The sequence below is a fragment of the Herpailurus yagouaroundi genome, unplaced genomic scaffold (assembly GCF_014898765.1).
Source record: "Herpailurus yagouaroundi ecotype Mexico unplaced genomic scaffold, PumYag 216, whole genome shotgun sequence".
NCBI lineage: Eukaryota > Metazoa > Chordata > Mammalia > Carnivora > Felidae > Herpailurus > Herpailurus yagouaroundi.
In genome coordinates this window covers 1,400,293-1,410,639 of record NW_024412447.1, presented here as the reverse complement: position 1 = coordinate 1,410,639, position 10,347 = coordinate 1,400,293, and the positions used below count along the sequence as shown (strand labels likewise).

General features: G+C 64.7%; 1 protein-coding gene across 7 annotated transcripts in view; it reads left to right on the top strand.

The window, feature by feature from the left end:
* Window positions 1-10,347, top strand: part of MAD1L1 (mitotic arrest deficient 1 like 1) — a 322,840-nt gene that overhangs the window by 234,993 nt on the left and 77,500 nt on the right. Inside the window, exon 1 of one of the 7 annotated variants that reach the window (XM_040455719.1) lies at window positions 5,148-5,487. The exons of the other annotated variants lie outside the window; for them this stretch is intronic. Within the exon in view, the coding sequence (XP_040311653.1) occupies window positions 5,485-5,487 (3 nt within the window). The 5' untranslated portion in view covers window positions 5,148-5,484. Of the gene's footprint in view, window positions 1-5,147; window positions 5,488-10,347 lie in introns of those variants that run through there. 7 annotated transcript variants of the gene reach the window in all.

The window sequence follows — 10,347 nt, the reverse complement described above, 5'->3', positions numbered from 1 at the left end:
CTATCTGTTCCCTCCTCCTCCCCCCCTGTTCCCACTTCCTCCCCCTTATTCCCACTTCCTGCCATCTGCTCCCACCTCCTCCCACCTGTTCCCACCTGCTCCCACCAGCTGTCACTTGCCAGGGAGCCATGGGGCCAATTCAGGCCTGACCTCTGCTTCTCAGAACCCTCCCACCTCTGGCTCTTCCCCTTTGGACCCTCTGGCTGCTGACCACGCCCTTGGGCTTGTCCTGCCCCTGACTGGCCTACAGCCCCCACTTCTGAAATGCTCTCCGGGTGTTGCTTCCTGGGGGCGCCAAACCCCACAGGCCATGTGTTAGGGATGTGTGGACATAGGGGGAGCCCCAGAGATTGCTCTGGGGGTGAGGAAGGGGCTAATGTCTCTGAGGGTTGTTTTCATCCAGGTCAGCCAGGTGACGGGGGCGCAGGGCACTAGACTGGCCCTCGGCCAGAGGTGCTGGCCTCTGCTATTCTGGAACCGCCCCCTCCCTGCTTCTAAAGCCCCTGAAGCTCCTCCTCGGCCGCACAGTGAGGGCCTCCGTCACTGGGGGAAGGGGGTACCCGGCGCCACAAGCTGGAGACCGGCCGCAAGGTGTGGAGAGGTCACTCAGTCACCTCCCCCAACTTTCAGGACCCCCACCTGCTGCCATGAGCCACACCCCCCATCCCCTCAGCAGAGACCCAGGCCTTCTGCTGCCCCATCAGCCCCCGTGCCTGCCCCGAAAGCCTGGGGGACTGTGTGGGGACCACACAGGGGTCCCCACCGACACCCACTGGCTTCTCCCTCAGGGTCCTGGCCGTGGCCTGCACCCCTGGCTCCCACGACTTGCCGTCTGGGGCACCCCACGCCTGCCCACCAGCCCCGCCCATCCTTCGGGGCTGGCTCGGTATCGCCTTCACGCCACATCTGGGACCTGTTTGCGGGTCAGCCCTCTGGACCGTGAGCTCTGAAGGCAGTAACCTTGACCGGGTCACCTGCACACACCAGCCTCGGGCCTGCGTGTCAGCCCGGGCTCTCGGGGCATACAGGCGCGGGGAGCGCACAGGGGTGGGTGCAGCCGCCGGCCCCCGAGTCCCGCGGAGGCTGGGAGGGTTAAGTACATGAAGCGTTCCGGGCTTTCCTCCCGTGTAGTAACTCCTTGACTGGTGGTTGAGTTTTTTCCTAATACAGTGCCCGCCCCCCTTTAACTCAAAAGATAGCCTGTTGCGAACCATCCTGTGCCTTTTGTTTTCTGTACGCTGTATCTGGGAGCTCTCTCCTCGTTTTCTCAGCTGCAAGCTGTGTGGCGGTGGCGTGCCAGGGTTTGCTCCACTCGCTCCCTGTCAGTGGCCACGCAGGCACCGTCCTCCCTTTCCGTGGTCCTAAACGTGGCTGTGGTGCACGTCCTGTGTGTAGCATTTCCGTGTGTGCAAGTGTGTGGGGGATAAATTTCCGGGAGGGAGATGATGAGATCAAAGGGCACTGGTACTTATTTTGGTAGATTCTGCCAGATGGTTGGTCATGACGGTCCGTCCGTGACCACTCCCCACACTGTGGGACAGCGGTGACCCAGGAGAGCACCGGTTCCCCACGGCCTAGCCCAGAGTGCACCGTCACAGGGGAAGATCTTCCGGCCCGGCAGGTGGACAGGGGTTAGGTCCATGTGCTTTCGATCTTCGGTCCCTGTGTTGTATGTGAGAGTGAGAGTCTTTAACTACGTTCATGGGTGTTGTCCTCTGTGGTCCAGCTTTCTGGTGGTCCTTGTTGATTTCTTGGAGTCGTTGTCTTGTAAGGAGTTGAGGTGTTTTTAAGTTGTGAACAGGTTTTCCCAATTGATCATTTGTCTTTTGGCTTTGCTTGAGGTGTTTTTTACCAAGAAGATTTTGATATTTGAACTTTTACGTAGGTGGGTTTACCTACTATTGTCTTCTGGCTTCAGGTGGTGAAGGAGTTCTTCGTGGTGGTTTTGTTTTTCACGTGTAAATCCGTGGCTGGTTTGGTGTTCGGGTTTGGTCTGGAGTTCTACAAGGGAGGAAGCCTGACATCAGCCTGTTCCCTGAAAGGCGGCCCCTCGCGGTCCTGGGACCACTGTCCACAAAGCCTGTCCTTGATGGTGTCAGGTGCCGTGCCCCGGATCCGCGATGCCCGCGTGTCACTGGGTGTGGGCCGCTCCCAGGGCTGATGCGTCCCCTCCCGCCTGCCCGGTGACTCGTCCAGCAGAATTTTTCCCGGTGCCTCTTGTTCATGTTTATGTGCCCTTTGGAATTAACACACCCCCCAACTAATTGAGAATTTGTTAGGTCTCACGAAGATGACGGTGAGCCTCCCGGGACCGGACGTCGTAGGACAGTCAGTCTCGTGCATGGGAGCGTTTGTGGGGTCCTGTTTGCGCCCCACCGGCACGTTTTACGGCTGTGTCTTCATTTTGCACGTTTCTTGTGTCGTTTGCCTCTGGGGCGGGGATCTTCGGTGTCCCTGCCGCGCAGACTCCGGGCCCCGCCCGGGAGGTGCGTGACCCTGCTCGTGGCGGCCGCGTGTGCCCCTTCATACCCGGAGTGAGCGAGCGGGCGCGTGCCCCGGGCCTGTGCTCCCCGACGTACGTGTAAAACAAGGCGCTTCAGGAAAGAGCCCAAACCTCCCTCCCCAACGTGGCGCCCGGCCGCTCATGTTTATTAACGCCGAGGACTAAAAAAAGCCGGCCTGCTGATGCGCACTTGTGAGGAGACATTTCCACAGGCGCTGATTTCTTCTGATTCTTTTATGAGAAGGACGTGTCTTGAATAACAAGCCCCTTCCCGTCCCACGAGCCGGTGCCAGTCAGCGTCTCCACGGGGCCTCAGACCCCCAGACCGGCGGCCCGGCCCCGCGCCTGCATAGGGGGCCTCACGGCGCCCTGAGGGTCCCTGGAGCCCCTGCCTCAGGATAAGCCTCAGGGTGCCGGGCCCGCCCGCTGTGCCGCTGGCCATACGTGGGCCTGGCACAGCCACCTCAGACTTCGTGCCGACCCCGCTTCACCCCTGTCTGCTCGTCACCAGGCCATTAGACACACGCGTGGGTTACCCGGCTCCCCACAGACCTAGAGACGAGCGGCGTGCTGAAAAGTCATACGTAATTATCATTTTCAAGCCAGTTGAATTTTTCTTACGAGGGACCCGCAGCGTCGCAGCAGCCACGTGAGGCGGGCGGGCGGAGGGCAGAGCGTTGGCTGCAAGCCTCGCCCTCGCCGGGGGGCGGAGGCCGCGTCTCGGGACCGGCCGGGGGCAGGGAGGGCAGGTGTGGCCTCGTGCCCCATGACCCCCGCGTGTCCCTCCCGCAACTGAGCCCCTGGGGCCCCGCCGGGATAGACCCGTTCTTCCGACGCCAGGCGCGGGGCCTTGCTGTCACAGCAGCTGTCCGTTCAGGCCCATCAAGCCAGGGCGTATCCGGGGCGGGACAGGTGGCACGGGCAGCAGTGCGACCGGCTTCAGGAGCTCTTACCCTGGGCTCTTGTTTTTGTGACTGGCTCAGGGCTAGCAGGACACCTGGCCCCTTCCTCCCTGTGAGGCCAGCACCCGCTCGGACCCCACCAGCACCCTGCATCCGTGTCCCCTGACCGGGTCACAGCTCCCACCAGATGAGGGCTCTGGAGTCGCCTGCCTCGGGGGAACTCGCTCTCTTGTCCCTGCCAGCTTCGCCCAGCCCTCGTGGCGGCTGGGTCACCTCGTGTAGACGTGCCGTGTCGGCCTGGGTGCTGGGGAGGAAGCCCAGCTTGGGGTGTCGGCCCGCGGCGCCTCGGCCTCGGCGGAGTCTGGCACGCTCCCGTCCTCCCTTACTGTGGCACCGTCCCCAGGGCCCACGGAGCCGGGCCGCCTCCAGAAGACCCATTCATGGCCCCTGTGCTGCGAGGGCCACAGCTGAGGGCGTGGCACACGCCACACAGGTGCCTTAGGCCCGCGCCCTCTGGCCGGAGTCAGATGCTCCCGACCCCAGACGAGGGGCTGGCAGAGGGGCTTCTCACGTGCGCCTGCGTCCCCTGCTCTGGCCCGCTCGGCGGGAGGCAGGGGTGCCGCAGAGAGGGCATTCGGGGCGTCTCATGCTGCCAGAGGCCCTCTCTCCCTGGCGCCTGCATCCACGTATGTCCCGTGGGCAGCCTGCACTGGCGCTTAGGGAAGAGTGTAGACTCCTCGTCTGTGTGCGGCCCTCCCCTTCCCCTGCTGCATCCGGCCCGGCCTGCCCCCTCCCCTCCAGCTTCCTTTAGGATTGTTTGTGGTGACGGGGGGGGGGGGGGGGGGGGGCAGGGGCTGCCCGGTAGGAGCCCCAGCGAGGGCGCTGGGGGTTGTGGTCATCGGCCCGGTGCCCAGGGGCTTAGGTAACCGGAGCTTCAGGCCAGGTCTGTTCCAAGCCCCGCGCTGGTCTCCCTCCTTTGTCTCCTCCTTGCCATCCTCCGACTGGCCTCCCTCTGACTCGGGGGCCCCGCTGGGACATGGCATGATGTTTGCCGTTCAAGCTCTGTTCCAGGGCTTAGGGTCCAAGATTCCTTCTGAACGAGTCCCTGGGGTGGCTTGGCCAGAGGGGAGGATGGACCCCAGCAGAGCAGCGGTCGTTTGGCGCCCCCGGTGCTGGGTGTGGGGTGTCTGTCCCCCTTGCTGGGGTCTGCTGTGTGGGTGCTGCTCTAACGTGGGGGACAGCGGAGGCTGAGGCAGCCAGGGCCCCACTTCCATGAGCGTGTGTTTGGTGGGGAGACACAAACCGTGGGCCCGGTGTACCCATGAGTCATCACCCGTGGGGACACCTAGGAAGGAGAGCAGGCCATTGGGACGGACTCGGAAGGAGCCGCTCGAGGACCTGGCAGGACCACGTGCTCTTGGTTTCCTTCTGTGGCACAGAGGACAAGGAATGTCACTGCCAGGATTTCCAGGGCTTTCCAGGGGAAGTCACCCTCTCAGGGTGCTTAGGCTCTCCATGGAAAGTTCTGGAAGAGTCCAGATTACTTGGGGAATTTGAGTTTCTTCAGTCTGTGAGTATTAACTTGACTATATTCCACAGTCGTGTCTGTTTTACATAAGATCCCAGTATTGTGGCCACCGATAACGTGATACCTACGGGAAGTAGATCAGGAGTATTCTGGCATCAGGCATTGTTGAAGCTGAACTGCTCAGCAGCCCAGCAAGGAAGGAAATTATGACCGGTTTACTTGATCCTTCTTGTAGAAAGGTGGTTTTGTGGAGGCGGTTTACGGGCAGAACACGGAATTCTAGAACTGCCTCCCGCGGGGATTTCTTGATGTCCCACCACAGATGCTGAAACTGACTTTACAAAGCCGCCTTCTTTAACCACATGACCCTGCGGTCCCGCTCCTGGGACTCGAACAGACACGCACACCCCCACGTTTACGGCAGCATCACGGTGTCCATCTTGGACCGGGGTGACACGACCCGGTCCATCCACACGATGGAATATCACTCGGCCTTAAAAGGGAAGTAAGTTCTGGCACCTGCTCCAACATGGGCGGACCCTGCAGACACCATGGTGAGTGACACGAGGCAGACACGGGAGGACGCGCACCGGGACCCACCCCCACAAGGCCCCGGGGTTGTCAGACGCACATACGGGAGGACGCGCCCCGGGACCCACTCCCACGAGGCCCCGGGGTCGTCAGACGCACGGACACGGGAGGACGCGCACCGGGACCCACTCCCACGAGGCCCCGGGGTCGTCAGACTCACGGATATGGGAGGGCGCGCACCAGGACCCACTCCCACGAGGCCCCGGGGTCGTCAGACTCGCGGACACGGGAGGACGCGCACCGGGACCCACTCCCACGAGGCCCCGGGGTCGTCAGACTCGCAGACACGGCAGGACGCGCACCGGGACCCACTCACACGAGGCCCCGGGGTCGTCAGACGCACGGACACGGGAGGACACGCACCGGGACCCACTCACACGAGGTCACGGAGTCATCAGATTCACGGACACAGAGTAGAAAGTGGGCCCAGGTCTGGGAGAGTAGTTGGGGGTCTGTGTGTAATGGGGCAGACTCTCAGTGTGGGGAGATGGAACGTTCTAGAGACGAGCGGTGGGGAAGGCTGCACAGCAGCGTGAATGTGCTCGGTGCCACTGAGCTGTTCACTTAGAAATGGTTGAGATGGTTAATTTTCCGTTATGTGTATTTTACCACAATTTTGAAAAAATCGAGTGGCTTTGTTCAGCACTTTCTGATCTGTGTGCCTCCGGTCCCTTGGGCAGGTGGGACGAAGTGCCCGGCGTCCCGGTGAGCACCCAGGGCAGTGAGCACCGACCTCAGTGCTGTCTGCACCGGCTCTCACCGCTTAGGCAGGCCACCGGATTTAGGCTGCGCCTGTTGTTTGCCGTCTGAGAGGGACGTCATGACAGCCACGGCCACCCGATTTCCACAGCTTCTGCACGTCCACGCAGCCAAGCAGGGGCCTGGCTCACTCGCTTGGTGACATTGCCGTGGGATGGCAGGTGGAGGGGGGATCGTCAACTGTGGCCTCCTTACTAGCAGGACGAGCACAAGCAGAAGACACCCTGTCCCTTCCCTTCTTCACACGGAGCACGGCCCTGGGTGCCCACGCAGGTGACACTCTTCGGTGTCCCTGACCTGCTGTGACAGAGGTGCAGGGAGGGGCCCGGCCTGGGGACAGAGGCCTCAGGGGGCTTGTTGGCCCGGCAGCTGAGTCAGGCCGGGGAGCCAGTCCAGGCCTCTGTGGTCGGGGTCGCGGGGGCTCTGGGTGTGACCTGCGGGGCCCCACCCGGTGTCCTGGGATGGCGGCATCTTTCCCTCAGGCGCTGTGGCCTGGCCGCGGGTTGCGTGCGGGCAGAGGAGGGACGGGCACCCCGCTGGGCCCCAGGACTCGGCCCGTCTTGCCACTCTGTCTCCGGGAAGAGGGAGGCGCTGGTGAGGCGGTCCCCACCGCCCTCGTGAGCAACCCCGCTGTCTGCCCGCCTCCGGGAGGTTGCGGCGTCGTGTTGGCAGCCTGCCCCGGTGCCCAAGGCCGGCAGGGCTCCAGACCACCACCGCGGGGTGAACTCTGTGCCGGGGACGGGCCCGGAGGTTGAGCACAGTGGCCTCCCTCTGGGTGTTGCGCCCAAGGAGGACCGGTGTCAGGCCTGGCTGGGCGAGGGCCCCCTCCGGGCCCCCTGTCACCATTGGTCTTCCTCCGGAAGGCCACAGGACGTGGCGTATCTTTCTCCCCTTTGTTACGTGGCCGTCAGTGGACAGACCCATCGTGCTGCGGTCTCCGGCACTGGGTCGGAAGCGGGCACGGTGGTCGCCCGCAGGGTGGAGTGAGGAGAGCCGTACCCACGTGTGGCGGCCCAGGCGGGGCTGCTCCCCCAGGCTGCGCCCTTCCTTTGCTGCGCTGGGTCCCTTGACCAGCTTTGACCAGAGGGTCCGGGCCCCTCGGAGGCTGCAGTGGGCGCTGGACACCGTGCGCACAACCCCCTCTCGTAAGTTGGGTGGCAGGCTGTACGCCCTGTATGTTTTCCAAGGGTGCCTTGGCCACAGGGAATGCCAGGTGCCCAGCTTTTGAGTAAAGCTTCTGTCCTGGGGGGGCAAGGGGAGCCAGAGGAGGGAGAGGCAGACCCTCATGGTCCCTAGCCTCTTCCTTAGCCTTCCTGTTGGCCCAAGGACAGGCAGAAGCTTTTGGAGCACCTGTTCTCCCTCAGTAACATGTCTGCGGCTTGAGGAAGGACCCTGGGGACCTGCCTCTGGGAACCTCCAGCCCCCGGCCTCTCCCCTCTTTACCCCTCCCAGTGACCAGTCCTGAATAGCCGCGTGTGCCTCCAGTCCTCTCCGGGCCTCGGTTTCTCAGTCTCTGAGCCAGGAGACGAACCAGCTGCCCATGATGCCGCAGATCCGGGGGGGTGGAGGAGTCCGGCTCATCCTGCTCTGTGTGATCCCCTCCGCCATTCCCTACCCTGTGCACCTGCCGTGAGCACAGTCTGGGGGGCCTCGCGCGGGGGGACCGGGTCTGCTGTGTGCCCGAGGCTTCAGGGCCCTTTGAGCACTGAGCGAGAACCCAGCTTGCCACGATCCCCACCCGTGAGACAGTAGGGACATGAGGCCAGCCGCTGAGGGACCTGCACAAGGCCATGGGGCTCCTGAGCAGAGGGGGCACCAGCCTTGGGCCTGTGCAGAAGACGCGGGGCCGGGCTTGGGGAGCAAGGTCACCGAGGCAGGGCCTGGGGAGGGCTGCGCTCCCCATCTAGTAAGCCCGGCCCGGCCCCCGAGCCTCCTGCTCTTCTCCCCGAGCTGCGCTCCCTTGGGCTGGGAGAGGTATTGATTTAGCATCGAGGCCGGGTGACTTATGAATATGCATCAAGACCAGCACTTACTTAACTGAGCCGTTTAATTCTCCCTGCGTCTCTGCCTCTTCCAGCAGGGCCCTCAGTATGCGCGTCAGGCCCGGGTGGCAGGCGCCCGCCCGCCCTCCCTCCCGGGCCCTGGGCAGCACGTGCCGCCACAGGCCAGGCCGACGGGGGCTCCTGGGGCTTGCCCTCTGTGCAGGCCTGTGAGCACCAGGCCCCGAAGGTCCTTGGGGGTGGCGGCCCGCCCTTGCTCTGCTGCAGGTGGGGAAGGGCCAGCAGCCAGCGTGGGTCAGGGCGGCCAGGCCGCAGATGCTCCCCGCGGGACTCAGGACGCTGGCACAGCGGCCTCGTCGCGGAGGAAAGCGGCCATTCTTGGGAGCTGTCAGGGAGTTAGGGCGAAAGAAGGGATTCGTGTGGTGAGGCCGAGGCAGGAGCCTCCGGGCTCTGGGGGGCGAGCAGAGTTCGCCCTCCGGCCCAGTCCCGCCCGGCACTCTGCGGGTCTCCGCAGAAGCTCGTGGCAGATGTCCCCTCCCCCAGAACCCCGGGCACCCCACGCCCAGCCCCGGTCTTCGGCTTCCCCGGGGTCATTCTGGGGCAGACACGGCAGCTCCCTGCAGGTGACAGGGGCCTGTACACGCGGTGATCCCGCCGTCTGGCCGGAGGAAGCCCAGAACGTTTCCTTTTGAGATTCTCGTCGCTACGCGGTTCCTCAGCTGGGAATCAGACCCGTCTCCGGAGGAGACGACAGCCGTCTTCCCTCTTCGTGTCTCAGAGCCGCCATCTAGCAGCACGTTTCCACAGGGGTGTCCGGAGCCCCGCCTGTGTGCCCCGTGGACGTGCCAGCCCCCGAAGGCGTGCTGCGCCCCCCGGTGGCCACACAGCTTCTGCCCCGCACGCACCCCAGGGGCCTGCCCTTACGTTCCTCCGGCCGGGAGGCTGGGGGTGAGGTACAGGTCACAGGTGATGTGCTGCGTGAGAGCCGGGCGGGGCTCGGCCTGCTGGAAGCGTCTGGGGAACCCGTGATCTCGGCGGCTGGACGTCCCGTGGCGAGCCGGCCGTGGGCGCCAGCGTCTCCCTCCACTCCCGGGCCTCCGTGGTGTCGGCCACGCCGTGCCGCCCTCGTGGCCGCAGAGGGACGGCCTCCTCCCACCGCGCGGGGTCGGTGTCACCGCGGGCCGAGCCTGTGGACGCACAGCCCGGCCGCGGGGTCCCGACAGGTCGGCCCCCGCCTGCCGGCCACCGGCCCAGGGACAGCCCTGTTGGGCGTGCGGGGGGGAGAAGAATGGGATCCGAGTCCAGTTTGGCCGGGCCTAACTGGGAGCCAGTCGTCCCGGCCCCTGGAAGGCGTTATCTGGCCACCCGGTTTGTGTGCTCCCCGATCCCCGGCCGTGACAGACTCCGGGCGGCCCCGACTGCACCAGCCAGCTCACCTCCTCTCACCGTCTCCGGGCGGGAGCCCTCGTCCTTCTGAGCCCTGTGTGGGAGTTGCAGGTGGCGGGTGCCTACGGCAAACCCAGGCCCTCAGGGTGTTGACAGCTCATCCCGGCCCCCAGCTTCCTCCCTGCCGACCGGGCCTCACTGTGACCCCTGCAGCAGCTGGCCAGCAGCCCGCGCCTTGCAGCAGCTTGTGTCTGTCCCGACACGGGCCTCTGCCCCCACCTTGCAGTCTCAGGTCTGGTCTGCACGTACCCCACACCCCATGCACCCCCGTGTCAAAGAGTTGGAGGAAACCGGCCGGAGCATAGTGGCCCGTCTCCCGCCCTGCGGACGGGGCCTGGCAGTGTATGGTCCAGGGGCGGTGGGGGTCCCTCGGAGCCCTGAGGGTCCAGGGTCAGGGAGGTAGGTGTACAGGGGAAGGTGGCCTGAGAACATGGGGCCTGAGAGCCTGGGCGGATGAGGTCGGGGGGCGTCACTCGAGGGGGACTATGGCGGGGAGTCCTGACCAGCCGTGGGCCCATGGAGGTGCGGGGGTGCCTGGGAGGCTCAGAGAGGTTCGGCCTGGCAGCCAGACAGGCCCCGGGTGGCGTGGAGGTCAGGCTCGGGCCTCCACCGCACCCA